The sequence below is a fragment of the Phocoena sinus genome, chromosome 9 (genome assembly GCF_008692025.1).
Source record: "Phocoena sinus isolate mPhoSin1 chromosome 9, mPhoSin1.pri, whole genome shotgun sequence".
Classification (NCBI taxonomy): Eukaryota; Metazoa; Chordata; class Mammalia; order Artiodactyla; family Phocoenidae; genus Phocoena; species Phocoena sinus.
Genome location: NC_045771.1, coordinates 57,831,897 through 57,851,598, shown reverse-complemented (window position 1 = coordinate 57,851,598; position 19,702 = coordinate 57,831,897). Strand labels below are relative to the sequence as shown.

Genomic DNA, 19,702 nt, shown 5'->3' with positions numbered 1-19,702 from the left:
CTATAAAGTGGATGAGTCAGGGTTTTAATGTAGCATCTTCTGGCTCCCAAATCTATTTCCAGTTGTTAGATGAAAGGTAGAAATGTTGTTAGGACTATACATGTTACTAAATGCCAAAGCCAAGACTTCATATTTTTTTAATCCGAAAAAAAAAGATATATTGAACACTTAATAAACATTAAATGGCACATGGAAAAAGCTCCTAGAGACAGACAACAATTAAACAAACAAATAGATAAAACATATAGGATGCTAGAAGGTGGTGGGTATTATGGAGGATAATTAGAGTGGGAAAGGGAGATAGGGAGTGCTGGGGGTACGGGTGGAGAGGGTTTTTGTAATTTTACACAGGGGAAAGAAGCTTCTCCTGAGGAAAAAAGACGAGACTCCTGTAGTTTATCTTGGAATCCCTTAATACACAAAGCATGTTTTGTAATAGGGAAGAATCTTTTGTATTCTATTACAAGTTAATCACTAAAGGGATATTGCCTATAAGCTTAAATTATACATAACGGCCCATATTTGGGAACCCTGACCTCCTAGGTAATATGCATTTAGCTAAAATACCTTTGTTTAGCTCACAGGAAACATTCTGACCAGGCCCACCTGTGAACGATGGCAGGGAGGAAGAAATGAATACATCCCCTCCAGAGGCTGATGGGAACCAGGAAAGGTTTGACTTTACTCCCTCCCCTTTTAGTATAAAAGAAGCCAGAATTCTAACTCAGGCAAGATGGTTCTTTGGGACACAAGCCCACCATCTTTTTTAGTTTGCTGGCTTTCTGAATAGAGTTGTTTATTGCTTTCTGAATAGAGTTGTTTCCCGAAGAACTCATCTCTTGATTATTGGCCTGTCGTGCGGCAAGCAGTATGCGCTTAGACTCAGTAACAGTTTGATATGTGTTGGAGTGTGTTGCTAGCGATTCATCCAGAGATCCAGAATCTGGCCCTGAGAAATTTGCCAATTCATTTCTCTGATCCTCGATTTTCTCCACTCCAAGATGAAGGGGTTGGACAAGTGTCAATAGATCTTTGCTGAACATTTACTCTGGCCAGAGTAGGAGGGCACTGTGCTAGGAGCCAAACCTGAGACGACCTTTAGATTCCCTTCCAGGCCCAATCATAGATAACTCTTATATTGGTTTTTTTTTTTTTTGCTGTACGCGGGCCTCTCACTGTTGTGGCCTTTCCCTTTGCGGAGCACAGGCTCCGGACGCACAGGCTCAGCGGCCATGGCTCTCGGGCCCAGCCGCTCCGCAGCATGTGGGATCCTCCCGGACCGGGGCACGAACCCGTGTCCCCCGCATCGGCAGGCGGACTGTCAACCACCGCACCACCAGGGAAGCCCTTATCTTGTTTTTAAAAGGATGACAATCAATTAACATTTATGAGTATTCTGATTACTAATGTATCCAAAAACAGCACTGTAAATGTGGGATAGCAACAAAGAGACACTAACAACAAAAATAGTTTCCGAGTTGGGGTAGTTTACACTTGTCATTTGTTACAGAAGCATAGGCAAGTTATCTCTTAGTCATTAGCACAAAGGTAGTGAAATTTGGCTTATGAAAACTCAGTTAAGATGCCAGGAGGAAACTGATTAGGAAGGTGATGCAGGTGATGGCTATTATCCTATCATCTTGCCCTTACACTGCTGCAGAAAAAAAGGACTATACTGGTGAGTCTCCGCGGGAGGGGATGGAATAGCATGCATCTTACAGGAGTCTAAGTATTTTGTCTAGTTCTGTTCCCAGTAATAATACTAGTTAACACTTATTGGGTCTTACATGTCAGACAATATGCTAAGTGCTGTAGTTACCCTAGTATAATATTTAACCACCATGAAAAAGGGGGTTGGATCATTATTATCCCTATCCTACAGTAGAAGAAACTGAGATTAAGTAATTTATCCAAAGTCAGGCAGGCAGTGAAGTGCCAGAGCCAGACCTTTCTGGCTTCTCATGACCTTTATTTGAGGGCTGCTTAAATCCACCATGCTCCGTGACCACAGACTGAACCCTTAATCCAACTGGCATTCTGGGAAAAAGTCATGTCATTGGTGACAAGTAGAATTGGTAAGAATGCAGAAAGAGGTTATGGTAAAACCACTGCTGCTGACTGGGGGTTGAAAGAGGGAAACAAAAAACAGAACATCAACAACAAAACTCTTCACAGCATACATTCTGCCAAGATAGGTTTTCTGTGAACCAAAACAATAGATTTCTTAATTCTCTAAGTAAGTGAAAGGTTGGGGAAAATACAAGTCTAACCATGAAATTAAGAGTGCTGAAAGGGTAATGGAGAAACATAAAACATTAACTATATGCTGGCATCCAGAATAATATAGACTCATTTATAAAACATATTATTGTTAAAGAAATGGGTCAATCAATATTTGTTGTCAATTATGTGTTAAACTCTGTGCTAAGTACTTTAAGAAAAGCATAGACTTATGCATTATCACAGTCCAAATTTTATTAAATGCTCATATTTATAATTTAAAAATTCATGTACATGCTTAATAGTAGTATTACATATGACCAAACAGTATGTCATTAAAGCTCAAGATATTCCATGGAATTAAAAAAAATTTTTTTTATGAAATCACACAGCCTCCTTTGAGCTCCTTGAAGGGATTTTTGTCCTCTGGGATACCCTTTACTAATGGATCCTCCCCAGATCTTTCTTCAACATAATCCCTTACTTCTTCACAACATTTGGACACCTTAAAGGAAAAAAGGAAAGAGATGACTCATTTGGCTTAATAGAGAGTACTGCAGAATCCAAGAATGCATTTATAATAATAATTTTTGTGTCTGTTCTATCTTTTTAATGTGATTCTGCTTTCTGCCAATGCATTTGTACTTTCTACGAGAGACGAAGAAATAGCTGCTCCCTGCCCTGCCCTTGTGGATATCTCTGGGCAAAGGCTAACCAGCCGCCATACTCCAGCTAAGGGCTCTCAGTGCACGCTGCCTCCAGCTTCTTTAGAGGAGACAGGGTCCAGGGATCAGAACACAGCTGATAGCACAAGTCAAGAACGTTACCAGAGTGAGCATTGATTAAATCGTTGACTTCATTCCAAAAATGTGAAGGTGGAAGGGAATGAATAATTGTTAAATTCCAGGCTTATCACCACTCCTGGATTCTCAGAAGTATACACATGTAATTTTATTTTAAGCTGGTCTACAATGATTGATCATGATTGTAAACTTGAAGGTGAGCTCCAAAGGGACCTTTGGCTGATTTGTTCACATGTATCCCAGGCATCTAGAACAGAGCCTGCATTTAGTTGGTGCTCAGTAAATAAATACTGGCTAAACTAGATCATCCGTTTTACTTATGAGCTTGCTCCTTAGTCATCTGCTCCATTATAGTAATGACCCTGTGAAAAATCAGGCTTTAGTATTTTAATGGACTCAGCCAGAGCCTGTTAATGTACCATGTAACATACTGTTTAGAGAGAGGCAAAGTTCTATACATGCGTAAGTATGAGTATGTGTACGTGTGTGTGTGTGTGTGTGTGTGTGTGTGTGTGTGTGTGTATACACATGCATATACACACATGGGACCAAATTATTCATTTCTTTTAATGGTCAACTTGTTTTGTTTTCACTTAATTTATCCTTCATGACATTAACACAAAACTGCTTCATTTTTGGCAGTCCATGAAGTGACCATTCTGTAAGTTACCTAAGGAATTTATTGCTTTGTTTTAATAAAATCTTCACACCATTTTTGCATGAAAGTTCTAAGCAACATTAGACAGAAGACTTAAGATTACTTAGACTCTGCAAGCTCATTATCTACATATTAGAACAGATCATTTCTAATCAGGGGCAGGACATTGTTCAGGTGGCTCCTTCACAGGACGATACTTGGAGTTTATGCACACATTTGAAATATGCAATACTTTAGATTCACTTTTTCCCCTCAAAATTCAAACTTGAGATTTAATTTCACTTCTTCCCCTGTCTTCCAAACACCAGCTCTTTGGGCCCCAACCAGTTGTCAGGAACAGGACTCAGTGAGGGGTTAGTTTTGACAGTGCCTGGCTAGGATCTGAGGATCCTGAGGAACAGACTACCTAAAATCCTATGTGGGTGGATGTGCTTCAGAATTATTTCACGGAGCCTTATTATAAGTATATATAGTTTAATACAGGATTACATGGCATGGTAGAAGGAGCATGGGCATTGGATTCAGGCCATCCCAGGTTTGATTTTGACTCTGCCCACTTACCAGCTGTGTGCCCTTAGTTAAAATAGTTTATCTAAGGTATAGTTACTTCAGCTATGAAATATGAGAAGCAACACAGATTGCATTAAGTACCTGGCATACAGAGATAGTCAATCAAATGGTAGCTATTACTATAAAGATTGCTTTTAGTTTTTGCCTATTATATTCGCTTATAGTCATCATAAATCTTTCAGCTTTAGAAACTGGATGCAAAGAGTTGTCTTACTCTGACAATAATGCTGCCTTAACAGCAAAGTAGGTTGAGGCACATTATGAATCGGTCTGGTTCATAGATATAAATAATAATTTTTAAAGTAATAATAATTACATATTGTTACTATTCCCATTTTATAGAAGAAGAAACTGGCACAGATGAGTTAGCTCATTTAAGTGAGTATTACACAGGAAGTAAGCTGTAGAGCCACAATCTGAACCAGGAATATGGTTCCAGAGGATACCCACTTACCCATACTATGATGACACTATGCTATCCTGTGTCAGAGCTCTGGGTTCAGGCTTGGAAAGTTCTGTGTGTGTGCATGTGTGTGTAGTTTTGGCAGTCTGATATTAGATTAAATTGACTTCCAAGAGCAAAGACACATTGAGTAATAGGGCAAAGGAACCCCAAAACCTGACAAATGGGGATGGATGCGATATTTATCCCAAACAAAAATTCCCAGGTGAACTTGCCACAAGTGAAGAATAACATGACGACAAACAAACTGCCTACAAAACAATCCTGAGTATATAAATAACAAAACAGCTTTTGGATGTTTCAAATAAAGAAGAAAAAGATAACCCTCCTTTACCTCAAAACTTTATTTTCCCCCAATTATAAACATAAGGATTTAAACTTTTTTGGTGTGCGTTCCAAGCTTCTGTGCTGTTTACAGATTTAATTTTATCTTTTAAAAATTACATGTTTTGCCTGTATGGAAAGGGCAACAGGGAAGTTTGAGACAACTATAAACATAAAAGAAGCCAAAATTCCAATTTTTACTGGGAGTAAGAGTTTTGAGCAAAGTATGAAGATAATACAAGCTTCTTTTATCGCTTTGGCCTTATGAGGTTTTTTTTTTTTAAGAAATATGAAATATACTCTTATCACTTGTGGAGGAGTTTTTGTTCTACTGATGTTCCCAAAACAAAGAAATCTAAAATACATATCTACATTTTCTAAGCTTCAGTCACTGTTTGGTGGAAACTTTTATTCCTTTGCCATTTCTCCTCCTTCTACTGGCAGAGGACTTTTGGTAACCATTTCTAAGATCTGACAAATATTTTTAGGAGAAACCAGTGAGTTCTTGTGCCTGAACTCATTTTTATTTGCAAAGAAGGAATAGAATGTATTCATTCATTACTGGCCATGACAGTGCTGGAGGGGATGTCTTGGCTAAAAGTATCTGAACAATATCAAATAAAGAGAAGCTTATCAATTTAAAAAAGTAAAAACAAAATGCCTATATGCATTGCTTTACTTTATTGCTAAGCTAAAATATGATGTCTCATATCCTTCATTTTATTTTTCTTTCCCTTTTATTTAAAACAACTCTATAAGGACGCTTCAAGATAGCAGAGGAGTAAGACATGTAGATCACCTTCCTCCCCACAAACACATCAGAAATACATCTACATATGGAACAACTCCTACAGAACACCTACTGAACGCTGGCAGAAGACCTCAGGCTTCCCCAAAGGCAAGAAACTCCCCATGTACCTGGGTAGGGCAAAAGAAAAAAGAATAAACAGAGAGAAAAGGATAGGGACAGGGCCTGCACCAGTGGGAGGGAGCCGTGAAGGAGGAAAGGTTTCCACACACTAGGAAGCCCCTTCGTGAGCAGAGACTGCGGGTAGCGGAGGAGGAAGCTTCGGAGCCGCAGAGGAGAGCACTACAACGGAGGTGCGGAGGGCAAAGCGGGGAGATTCCCGCACAGAGAATCACTGCCGACCAGCACTCACCAGCCTGAGAGGCTTGTCTGCTCACCCACTGGGGCGGACAGGGGCTGGGAGCTGAGGCTCGGGCTTCGGAGGTCAGACCCCAGAGAGGACTGGGGTTGGCTGCGTGAACACAGCCTGAATGGGGCTAGTGCACCACGGCTAGCCAGGAGGGAATCTGGGAAAATGTCTGGAGCTGCCTAGGAGGCAAGAGACCATTGTTTTGAGGTGCGTGAGGAGAGGGGATTCAGAGCACCGCCTAAACGAGCTCCAGAGATGGGTGCGAGCCACAGCTATCAGTGCGGACCCCAGAGACAGGCATGAGACGCTAAGGCTGCTGCTGCTGCCACCAAGAAGCCTGTGTGCGACCACAGGTCACTATTCACACCTCCCCTCCCAGGAGCCTGTGCAGCCACCACTGCCAGGGTCCCGTGATCCAGGGACAACTTCCCCGGGAGAACACATGGCGCACCTCAAGCTGTTGCAACGTCACGCCGGCCTCTGCCACCACAGGCTTGCCCCGCATTCTGCACCCCTCCCTCCCCCCAGCCTGAGTGAGCCAGAGACCCCGAATCAGCTGCTCCTTTAACCCCGTCCTGTCTGAGCAAAGAACAGACACCCTCAGGCAACCTACACGCAGAGGCAGGCCGAAATCCAAAGCTGAACCCCAGGAGCTGTGAGAACAAAGAGAAAGGGAAATCTCTCCCAGCAGCCTGAGGAGCAGCGGATTAAATCTCCACAATCAACTTGATGTACCCTGCATCTGTGGAGTACCTGAATAGATAACAAATCATCCCAAAATTGAGGAGGTGGACTTTGGGAGCAACTGTAGACTTGGGGTTTGCTGTATGTGACTGACTAGATTCTGATTTTTATGTTTACCTTAGTATAGTTTTTAGCACTTGTTATCACTGGTGGATTTATTTATTGGTTTGGTTGCTCTCTTCTTTTTTTAAATTACTTTTTTATTTTAATAATATTTAAAAATTTTTTAATTTTAATAACTTTATTTATTTGCTTTCTTTCTTTCTTTTGTTTTTTTCCCTTTTCACTCTGAGCCGTGTGGCTGACAGGGTCTTGGTGCTCCAGCAGGGTGTCAGGCCTGAGGCTTTGAGGTGGGAAAGCCGAGTTCAGGACAGTGGAAAACCAGAGACCTCCTGGCCCCACGTAATATCAATCGTGAGAGCTCTCCCAGAGATCTCTGTCTCAACGTTAAGACTCAGCTCCACTCAACAACCAAAAGCTCCACTGCTGGACACCCCATGACAAGCAACCAGCAAGACAGGAACACATCCCCACCCATTAGCAGAGAGGCTGCCTAAAATCATAATAAGTTCACAGACACCCCCAAACTCAGCACTGGACACGGTCCTGCCCACCAGAAAGACAAAATCCAGCCTCATTCACCAGAACACAGGCACCAGTCCCTTTCACCAGGAAACCTACACAACCCACTGAACCAACCTTACCCACTGGGGGCAGACACAAAAACAATGGGAACTATGAACTTGCAGCCTGTGAAAAGGAGACCCCAAACACAGTAAGTTAAGCAAAATGAGAACACAGAGAAATATGCAGCAGATAAAGGAGCAAAGTAAAAACCTAGCAGACCAAACAAATAAAGAGGAAATAGGCAGTGTACCTGAAAAAGAATTCAGAGTAATGACAGTAAAGATGATCCAAAATCTTGGAAATAGTATGGAGAAAATACAAGAAACATTTAACAAGGACCTAGAAGAACTAAAGAGGAAACAAACAATGATGAACAACACAATAAATGAGATTAAAAATTCTCTAAAAGGAATCAATAGCAGAATAACTGAAGCAGAAGAACGAATAACTGACCTGGAAGATAAAATAGTAGAAATAACTACCACACAGCAGAATAAAGAAAAAAGAATGAAAAGAATTGAGGACAGTTTCAGAGACCTTTTGGACAACATTAAATGCACCAACAATCGAATAATAGGGGTCTCAGAAGAAGAAGAGAAAAAGAAAGGGACTGAGAATATATTTGAAGAGATTATAGTTGAAAACTTCCCTAACATGGGAAAGGAAATAGTCAATCAAGTCCAGGAAGCACAGAGAGTCCCATACAGGATAAATCCAAGGAGAAACACTCCAAGACACCTATTAATCAAACTATCAAAAATTAAACACAAATAAAAAATATTAAAAGCAGCAAGGGAAAAGCAACAAATAACCTACAAGGGAATCCCCATAAGGTTAACAGCTGATCTTTCAGCAGAAACTCTGCAAGCCAGAAGGGAGTGGCAGGACATATTTAAAGTGATGAAAGGGAAAAACCTACAAACCAGATTATTCTACCCAGCAAAGATCTCATTCAGATTCAACAGAGAAATTAAAACCTCTACAGACAAGCAAAAGCTAAAGGAATTCAGCAGCACCCAACCAGCTTTACAACAAATGCTAAAGGAACTTCTCTAGGCAAGAAACACAAGAGAAAGAAAAGACTTACAAAAACAAAACCCCAAAATTAAGAAAATGGTAATAGGAAGATACATATCGATATTACCTTAAATGTAAATGGAATAAATGCTCCAACCAAAAGACACAGACTGGCTGAATGGGTACAAAAACAAGACCCATATATTTGCTGTCTACAAGAGACCCACTTCAGACCTAGGGACACATACAGACTGAAAGTGAGGGGATGGAAAAAGATATTCCATGCAAATGTAAATCAAAAGAAAGCTGGAGTAGCAATTCTCATATAACAAGAGACAAAGAAGGACATTACATAATGATCAAGAGATCAATCCAAGAAGAAGATATAACAATTATAAATATATATGCAAAAACAACAGAATACACATTTTTCTCAAGTGCTCATGGAACATTCTCCAGGATAGATCATATCTTGGGTCACAAATCAAGCCTTGGTAAATTTAAGAAAACTGAAATTGTTTCAAGTATCTTTTCCGACCACAACGCCATGAGACTAGATATCAATTACAGGAAAAGATCTTTAAAAAATACAAACACATGGAGGCTAAACAATACACTACTTAATAATGAAGTGATCACTGAAGAAATCAAAGAGGAAATAAAAAAATACCTAGAAACAAATGACAATGGAGACACGACGACCCAAAACCTATGGGATGCAGCAAAAGCAGTTCTAAGGGGGAAGTTTATAGCAATACAAGCCCACCTTAAGAAGCAGGAAACATCTCGAATAATCAACCTAACCTTGCACCTCAAGCAATTAGAGAAAGAAGAACAAAAAAACCCCAAAGCTAGCAGAAGGAAAGAAATCATAAAAATCAGATCAGAAATAAATGAAAAAGAAATGAAGGAAACAATAGCAAAGATCAATAAAACTAAAAGCTGGTTCTTTGAGAAGATAAACAAAATAGATAAACGACTAGCCAGACTCATCAAGAAAAAAAGGGAGAAGACTCAAATCAATAGAATTAGAAATGAAAAAGGAGAAGTAACAACTGACACTGCAGAAATAAAAAAAATCATGAGAGATTACTACAAGCAACTCTATGCCAATAAAATGGACAATCTGGAAGAAATGGACAAATTCTTAGAAATGCACAACCTGCCAAGACTGAATCAGGAAGAAATAGAAAATATGAACAGACCAATCACAAGCACTGAAATTGAAACTGTGATTAAAAACCTTCCAACAAACAAAAGCCCAGGACCAGATGGCTTCACAGGTGAATTCTATCAAACGTTTAGAGAAGAGCTAACACCTATCCTTCTCAAACTCTTCCAAAATATAGCAGAGGGAGGAACACTCCCAAATTCCTTCTACGAAGCCACCATCACCTTGATACCAAAACCAGACAAGGATGTCACAAAGAAAGAAAACTACAGGCCAATATCACCGATGAACATAGATGCAAAAATCCTCAACAAAATACTAGCAAACAGAATCCAACAGCACATTAAAAGGATCATACACCATGATCAAGTGGGGTTTATTCCAGGAATGCAAGGATTCTTCAATATACGCAAATCTATCAATGTGATAAACCATATTAACAAATTGAAGGAGAAAAACCATATGATCATCTCAATAGATGCAGAGAAAGCTTTCGACAAAATTCAACACCCATTTATGATAAAAACCCTCCAGAAAGTAGGCATAGAGGGAACTTTCCTAAACATAATAAAAGCCATATATGACAAGCCCACAGCAAACATCATCCTCAATGGTGAAAAACTGAAAGCATTTCCACTAAGATCAGGAACAAGACAAGGTTGCCCACTCTCACCACTCTTATTCAACATAGTTTTGGAAGTTTTAGCCACAGCAATCAGAGAAGAAAAGGAAATAAAAGGAATCCAAATCGGAAAAGAAGAAGTAAAGCTGTCACTGTTTGCAGATGACATGATACTATACATAGAGAATCCTAAAGATGCTACCAGAAAACTACTAGAGCTAATCAATGAATTTGGTAAAGTAGCAGGATACAAAATTAATGCACAGAAATCTCTGGCATTCCTATATACTAATGATGAAAAATCTGAAAGTGAAATCAAGAAAACACTCCCATTTACCATTGCAACAAAAAGAATAAAATATCTAGGAATAAACCTACCTAAGGATACGAAAGACCTGTATGCAGAAAATTATAAGACACTGATGAAAGAAATTAAAGATGATACAAATAGATGGAGAGATATACCATGTTCTTGGATGGGAAGAATCAACATTGTGAAAATGACTCTACTACCCAAAGCAATCTACAGATTCAATGCAATCCCTATCAAACTACCACTGGCATTTTTCACAGAACTAGAACAAAAAATTTCGCAATTTGTATGGAAACACAAAAGACCCCGAATAGCCAAAGCAATCTTGAGAACGAAAAAAGGAGCTGGAGGAATAAGGCTCCCTGACTTCAGACTATATTACAAAGCAACAGTAATCAAGACAGTATGGTACTGGCACAAAAACAGAAAGATAGATCAGTGGAACAGGATAGAAAGCCCAGAGATAAACCCACGCACATATGGACACCTTATCTTTGATAAAGGAGGCAGGAATGTACAGTGGAGAAAGGACAGCCTCTTCAATAAATGGTGCTGGGAAAACTGGACAGGTACATGTAAAAGTATGAGATTAGATCACTCCCTAACACCATACACAAAAATAAGCTCAAAATGGATTAAAGACCTAAATGTAAGGCCGGAAACTATCAAACTCTTAGAAGAAAACATAGGAAGAACACTCTATGACATAAATCACAGCAAGATCCTTTCTGACCCACCTCCTAGAGTAATGGAAATAAAAACAAAAATAAACAAATGGGACCTAATGAAACTTCAAAGCTTTTGCACAGCAAAGGAAACCATAACCAAGACCAAAAGACAACCCTCAGAATGGGAGAAAACATTTGCAAATGAAGCAACTGACAAAGGATTAATCTCCAAAATTTACAAGCAGCTCATGCAGCTCAATAACAAAAAAACAAACAACCCCATCCAAAAATGGGCAGAAGACCTAAATAGACATTTCTCCAAAGAAGATATACAGAATGCCAACAAACACATGAAAGAATGCTCAACATCATTAATCATTAGAGAAATGCAAATCAAAACTACAATGAGATATCATCTCACACCAGTCAGAATGGCCATCATCAAAAAATCTAGAAACAATAAATGCTGGAGAGGGTGTGGAGAAAAGGGGACACTCTTGCACTGCTGGTGGGAATGTGAATTGGTTCAGCCACTGTGGAGAACAGTATGGAGGTTCCTTAAAAAACTACAAATAGAATTACCATATGACCCAGCAATCCCACTACTTGGCATATACCCTGAGAAAACCAAAATTCAAAAAGAGTCATGTACCAAAATGTTCATTGCAGCTCTATTTACAATAGCCAGGACATGGAAACAACCTAAGCGCCCATCATCGGATGAATGGATAAAGAAGATGTGGCACATATACACAATGGAATATTACTCAGCCTTAAAAAGAAATGAAATTGAGCTATTTGTAATGAGATGGATAGACCTAGAGTCTGTCATACAGAGTGAAGTAAGTCAGAAAGAAAAAGACAAATACCGTATGCTAACACATATATATGGAATTTAAGGGAAATAAATGTCATGAAGAACCTAGGGGTAAGATAGGAATAAAGACGCAGACCTACTGGAGAACGGACTTGAGGGTATGGGGAGGGGGAGGGGTGAGTTTTGACAGGGCGAGAGAGAGTCATGGACATATACACACTAACAAACGTAGTAAGGTAGATAGCTGGGGGGAAGCAGCCGCAAGGCACAGGGATATTAGCTCGGTGCTTTGTGACAGCCTGGAAGGGTGGGATGGGGAGAGTGGGAGGGAGGGAGACGCAAGAGGGAAGACATATGGGAACATATGTATATGTATAGCTGATTCACTTTGTTATAAAGCAGAAACTAACACACCATTGTAAAGCAATTATACCCCAATAAAGATGTTTAAAAAAAAAAAAAAATATATATATATGCACACAACATAGGAGCACCTCAATACATAAGGCAAATGCTAACAGCCCTAAAAGGGGAAATCAACAGTAACATAAGCATAGGAGGGGACTTTAACACTCCACTTTCACCAATGGACTAATCATCCAAAATGAAAATAAATAGGAAAAACAAGCTTTAAATGATACATTAAACAAGATGGACTTAATTGATGTTTATAGGACATTCCATCCAAAACCAACAGAATACACTTTCATCTCAAGTGCTCATGGAACATTCTCCAGGATAGATCATGTCTTGGATCACAAATCAAGCCTTGGTAAATTTAAGAATTGAAATCATATCAAGTATCTTTTCTGACCACAACACTATGAGACTAGATATCAATTACAAGAAAAAAATCTGTAAAAAATACAAACACATGGATACACTACTTAATAACCAAGGGATCAGTGAAGAAATCAAAGAGGAAATCAAAAAATACCTAGAAACAAATGACAATGAAAACACGATGACCCAAAACCTATGGGATGCAGCAAAGGCAGTTCTAAGAGGGAAGTTATAGCAATACAAGCCTACCTCAAGAAACATCTCAAATAAACAATCTAACCTTATACCTAAAGCAATTAGAGAAAGAAGAACAAAAAACCTCAAAGTTAGCAGAAGGAAAGAAGTCCTAAAGATCAGATCACAAATAAATGAAAAAGAAATGAAGGAAACGATAGTAAAGATCAATAAAACTAAAAGTTGGTTCTTTGAGAAGATAAACAAAATTGATAAACCATTAGTCAGACTCATCAAGAAAAAAAGGGAGAAGACTCAAATCAACAGAATTAGAAATGAAAAGGGAGAAGTAACAAGTGACACTGCAGAAACGCAAAGGATCATGAGAGATTACTACAAGCCACTATATGCCAATAAAATGGACAACCTGGAAGAAATGAACAAATTCTTAGAAAAGCACAACCTTCCGGGACTGAATCAGGAAGAAACAGAAAATATAACCAGACCAATCACAAGCACTGAAATTGAAACTGTGGCTAAAAATCTTCTAACAAACAAAAGCCCAGGACCAGATGGCTTCACAGGCAAATTCTATCAAACATTTAGAGAAGAGCTAACACCTATCCTTCTCAAACTCTTCCAAAATATAGCAGAGGGAGGAACACTCCCAAACTCATTCTATGAGGCCACCATCAACATGATACCAAAACCAAACAAATATGTCACAAGAAAAGAAAACTACAGGCCAATATCACCGATGAACATAGATGCAAAAATCCTCAATAAAATACTAGCAAACAGAATCCAACAGCATATTAAAAGGATCATGCACCATGATCAAGTGGGGTTTATCCCAGGAATGCAAGGATTCTTCAATATACGCCAATCAATCAATGTGATACACCATATTTACAAATTGAAGGATAAAAACCATATGATCATCTCAATAGATGCTGAAAAAGCTTTCGACAAAATTACACACCCATTTATGATAAAAACCCTCCAGAAAGTAGGCATAGAGGGAACTTACCTCAACATCATAAAGGCCATATACGACAAATCCACAGCCAACATCAGTCTCAATGGTGAAAAACTGAAATCATTTCCACTAAGATCAGGAACAAGACAAGGTTGCCCACTCTCACCACTAGTATTCAACATAGTTTTGGAAGTTTTAGCCACAGCGATCAGAGAGGAAAAAAAAATAAAAGGAATCCAAATTGGAAAAGAAGTAAAGCTGTCACTGTGTGCAGATGACATGATACTATACATAGAAAATCCTAAAGACACTACCAGAAAACTACTAGAGCTAATCAATGAATTTGGTAAAGTAGCAGGATACAAAATTAATGCACAGAAATCTCTGGCATTCCTATACACTAATGATGAAAAATCTGAAAGGGAAATTAAGGAAACACTCCCATTTACCACTGCAACCAAAGGAATAAAATACCTAGGACTAGGAACAAACCTAAGGAAACAAAAGACCTATATGCAGAAAACTATAAGACACTGATGAAAGAAATTAAAGATGATACAAAGAGATGGAGAGATATACCATGTCCTTGGATTGGAAGAATCAACACTGTGAAAATGACTACACTACCCAAAGCATTCTACAGATTCAGTGCAATCCCTATTAAACTACCAATGGCATTTTTCACAGAACTAGGACAAAAATTTCACAATTTGTATGGAATCACAAAAGACCCTGAATAGCCAAAGCAATCTTGAGAAAGAAAAACGGAGCTGGAGGAATCAGGCTCCTTGACTTCAGACTATACTACAAATCTACAGTAATCAAGACAGTGTCCATCATCGGATGAATAGATAAAGAAGATGTGGCACATATATACAATGGAATATTACTCAGCCATAAAAAGAAATGAAATTGAGCTATTTGTAATGAGGTGGATAGACCTAGAGTCTGTCATACAGAGTGAAGTAAGTCAAAAGAGAAAGACAAATACCGTATGCTAACACATATATATGGAATTTAAGGAAAAAAAAATGTCATGAAGAACCTAGAGGTAAGACAGGAATAAAGACACAGACCTACTAGAGAATGGACTTGAGGATATGGGGAGGGGGAAGGGTAAGCTGTGACAAAGCAAGAAAGAGGCATGGACATATATACACTACCAAACGTTAGGTAGATAGCTAGTGGGAAGCAGCCGCATAGCACAGGGAGATCAGCTCGGTGCTTTGTGACCGCCTGGAGGGGTGGGATAGGGAGGGTGGGAGGGAGGGAGATGCAAGAGGGAAGAGATATGGGAACATATGTATAACTGATTCACTTTGTTATAAAGCAGAAACTTACACACCACTGTAAAGCAATTATACTCCAATAAAGATGTAAAAAAAAAATTAAAAATAAATAAAAATAAAGCAACTCTATAAAAAATTTAAAACATTTTTAGCTTAGTGGCCATAGAAAAACAGGCTAAGTGCTGGATTTGGCTTATGGAAAATAGTTTGCCAAACTGTTGATTTTAACTCTAAATCAAAAGATAATTATGATTATTAATTTTCTTAATTTCTGATGAATTTTATCTGAACAACTTGTTTTCAACTATATTGAGTTTCTCCAGTCAATGATGTGGGAGAGGAAAAATAATTTTCCCTCTACACTTCTAGGTTCTTGACTGAGATAATCCTGTAATAAGAAAGACAGATTAACAGGAGAAAAACAAACAGAAGTTTAATAACATGTATACCTTCTGTATACAAGGGAGAGACTCAGGAAAACTGAGTAGCTCCCTGAAATAGTCTAAGCCACCATCTTAAATCCCACTGCAGTGAAAGACCAAAGAAGATGGTAGGTGTGGATGACAGGGGTGTGGGGAGCCAGTTATGGGCTTAAGATAATTACCAGAACCTTACCCTAAAATAATTCACAACAGCCTACCCCTTAAGGACAAATATTTCCTCCCTTATGTCACAGTACAACCTCTTGGCTTTGCCTTTGTAAGCCCCTGACTCTTTCTCTTCCCTGGAACACTCTTTCCATTTTACCCTAATCTGTCTCCTGAACTGTAATTCTTAACACCCCAAATACACGTTTTTTATTTGGGAATTAAAAAAAAAAAAAAAAGGAAAAGCACAGTATTAAAAAAACAAAACAAAGCAAAAACAAAGAACAGTCCCTAAATGGACAAAGCTCCACATCAACAAACCAAAACTTAATACCTAACTTAACTGCAGTTTCAGCCTTTCTCAGGAGTGGAATTTAAACCTATCAATCTGTAACTTCCTGATCAGCACTAGTGAGGTAATCTGCATGATAGACCCCTGTTCTTCCCACAAAGGAAGTTGCTCCTGCCTGAAATAATTCTTTCTTTTGTTTATGACTTCCTTCTCCCACCCCTTTGTGCCTATAAAAACCTTCCATTTTGTACCGTTCCTTGGTGAGCCTTTCTACTTGCTAGATGGGATGCTGCCCAATTCATGAATTATTTAATAAAGCCAATTATATCTTCAATTTTACTCAGTTGAATTTTGTTTTTTAACAACAGCAAACAAGGGTAAGGCTGTTAAGCAGATCTAATCCTTGTGTTCTCCATGATAAGAGTTTCTAGAGATTTAGAGTCATGCTTCTCCTCCTGATACAGAGAAGGAGACACCCTTACTAATGGAGATTTCCCTTATAAATGTAACTGTCTCTTAGGAAAGGGAAACTGCTAGTTGGTTTTCAGAGCTTCCCCTGCGTCTGCTATTTTTCAAAAATAATCAGCCTAAAATAATCCATATGCCAAAAAGGCATATTTTGGGGTGGCAAATTCTGCTCCCCTTCAATGGTTTTTAACCTGGTAGTGCTACAGTTATCTCCAGTTTAAAAATAAAATTCAAAACAGAGCAGCAGTTTACCAGCATTCTTTCCAGTGTCACTTCTTTCTTGAGCTGGTCAACTTCCATCTTCAATTTGTCCTTTTCTGTCAGGTCCTCAATATTGATCACTGGCATCTTTTGCCTGCTGAAAAGGTAGAAAGTTCATACACCTGAATTGCTAGACTCACGTCAAGTTAATGTTAGCCAACCCTTCCCTCAGCTCTTAACTTACTAAGTGAACTGTTTGTTTTAACTTCCTGTGGTAGTCAATTTCTCTTGAATGCTCTTTGAACAATTCTAGCACTGCACACTAGCCTTGAGGTTTTAAAGCTTCCTTATAATCTTCATTAATATGATTAAACTAAGTATTTGCTCTAAACACCTGCTAGTAGGTTTGTGGGGAGAGGTCAGTTCAGTCAGTAAATAATCTTAAATATCCAATGCTCCTCCTTTTCCCTGTTTATTTGACACAGTGTAAAAACTTGAGGTTCCAACCCTTATCTCCAACTCCAAAGCCCTCCCTCATATGATTTATGCCATTTAAGTTAGTTTGAGGTCATTCTGAGGACTACCCATTAATCCCCTAATTCGCTGGAGTATCTGATCTGGTATTAACAGAGAAACATACAAAAAGTGTCATTATAAGTTCCTTATAAATAATGGATTGAAATATAAACCAATGGAATGAAAATATAACAAACAAATAACCTTGTTAGTTGGAAACAAACTAGCATACTACTTAGATGTGTTTCTCCTGGAATTTTTTTGTATGTAATTGTCACAACGAATTGGACAGCAATGATGAGCAAATGCAGCAGGATAAAGGGGATGCGGGGAGTCTGATCTCCTGATGTACATCATAAAAAAACAGACTCTTCTGCCCTTTTAGCAATGTCTTCTTCTTCTTAATTAGATCAATGGGCAATGGGAAAGATGGCACAGTAGCTAGTGATTCCTGTATGAAATTGCCTGGAAAATATTTCATTGTAGCCAAGTGGCATCACGCTTTATAATCTGTCCTCTTTAGGTCCTCTCTTCTCTTTTGTTTCTCTGGTCCAACTTCTATGATGACATATTTTTATTAAAGTAGACACATTCAGGTCACATGTTATTTCAGAAAACAACATCATACATCTACATAAAAATACGCTGCTAATCACATTTCAGCAATTAACTTACTTCCTTGCATTTATATAGTATTTTCATTTCCAAAACATCTGAGGAAATATTATTTTCCTTCTTTATTTTATAATATCCTGTTCTTCTCTGGAAAAGAGGTAGTTTAACCTATTTTTTAGGGATAAATACCTACATAGGCCAGCACAGAGGTACCCGATGGGTACCCAAAGCCAATGTTTCCTATCCTTTTAATTTTTATTTTATTCTGTTCTTATTTTAAGAATCAATATGACAACAAAAAAGTTATTTCTTCCTGTGTAATTATTGCTTGGTATTCAAGAGCCCATTCTCAGTGTTTTTCTTTCCTTCCTTCTTACTCCCTTCAGACTACCTGCAAAAATTCACAAGCACCTCTGTTTCTGCTGATCATTTTTACCTGTTGACATTGTCTTTTGCATAACTTTTCTCCATCTTGGAAAATGTTTTCCACTTGGCAGTGACTTTGAAGAATCACTTTAGGAATTTGTTAAAATAGAGGCCCAACTTAAGGGATTTTGATTTGGGGTAGGGGTTAGAATTTCATTTTCTCTGTTCCAGAGAAGCTTTACCATATATTGCCAATGAAATGATCAGTCACTGGCACTTGCTGGCTGTGTGGTCCTGATCAAGTTATGTAACCTCTCTGTGCCTCAGTTTACTAGGAAATAGGAGCAATAATAGTACCTACATTGTAGATATTTTCTGAGAAGAATAAAGATCACATAACACTGCATAGCATGGAGCAAGCCCTCAGTACACGTTAGCTGATGTTACTCACTTACTCTGTACCTCTAGAGTTTCAGATTGTGTTGTCTTACATGTCACTTGCTGATAGGTGGCTTTATAAATGCTCTTAACGGATATCATGTGGACATGATTTAGCTCCTTTAATACCATGTGTAGTAGATGCCGTTGGTGCCCTTCCCAGACCCCCCTTTCCCTTTCCAGGTTGGGGTATTTATACCTCCAGAAGCTGCAGTTGTTGACCACCAAACCTTTACATACGTTTGTCCTTAGCTGATGGAAGCCACTTCAGCTGGTGATGTCTGGAAGATTATGACAACTGGCCCCTGTGGGTGTCCTGTAGCAAATGGCTGGCTGAAGTGGGGTTCTAATAGCCCAGACAACTTGCCTCTGGGCTGAAAAGCCTTGGTGTAATTGAGAAACTTCCTGAGCACCCCATGGGTTCAGGATGAAGCTAGACTTCTGAAACCGCATCTTTGCCTGTCTTATCCTCCTTCATCCTGTTTTCCTCCTTCCTTCAGAGATTTCTCCTGAGAGCTCACCATCAATAAATCACTTGGACAAGTGTCCCTGTCTTAGGCCCTGCTTCTAAGAACTCTAAGACACGAAGGATTGTAAAGACCTTTACAAGAGCATCCATATCTTTCATAACTTATGTCCTTATCACTGTGTATTGTTTTGTATATTGTTTGGTATACAGAAGAGAATCATGAAGTATTGATAAAGTCACTTGCAACTTACATCAGAAATATTCACCTAAACATAGAGAAAAGTGCATGATGTTGCAGGGGAGGAAAAATAATTTTCCCTCTATACTTCTAGGTTCTTGGCTGAGACCATC

General features: G+C 38.7%; 1 protein-coding gene across 1 annotated transcript; it reads right to left on the bottom strand.

Annotated features, from left to right (window-relative positions):
• Window positions 1-2,461: 2,461 nt before the first annotated feature.
• Window positions 2,462-17,241, bottom strand: GNGT1 (G protein subunit gamma transducin 1). The gene is made up of 3 exons (XM_032643543.1): window positions 17,192-17,241; window positions 16,999-17,101; window positions 2,462-2,725 (listed from the first exon to the last, which is right to left on the bottom strand). Exons 2-3 carry the CDS (start codon window positions 17,092-17,094, stop codon window positions 2,597-2,599), a joined length of 225 nt encoding a protein of 74 aa, XP_032499434.1. The 5' UTR covers window positions 17,095-17,101; window positions 17,192-17,241; the 3' UTR covers window positions 2,462-2,596.
• Between the last annotated feature and the right edge of the window lie 2,461 nt (window positions 17,242-19,702).

Coding starts and splice junctions, on each gene's coding strand:
- GNGT1 (XM_032643543.1), bottom strand. CDS start 17,094: ATGCCAGTGATCAATATTGAGGACCTGACAGAAAAGGACAAATTGAAG. Junction 2,726..16,998: donor TGACACTGGAAAGAATGCTG/GTAAACTGCTGC, acceptor TTTTCCTTTAAG/GTGTCCAAATGTTGTGAAGA.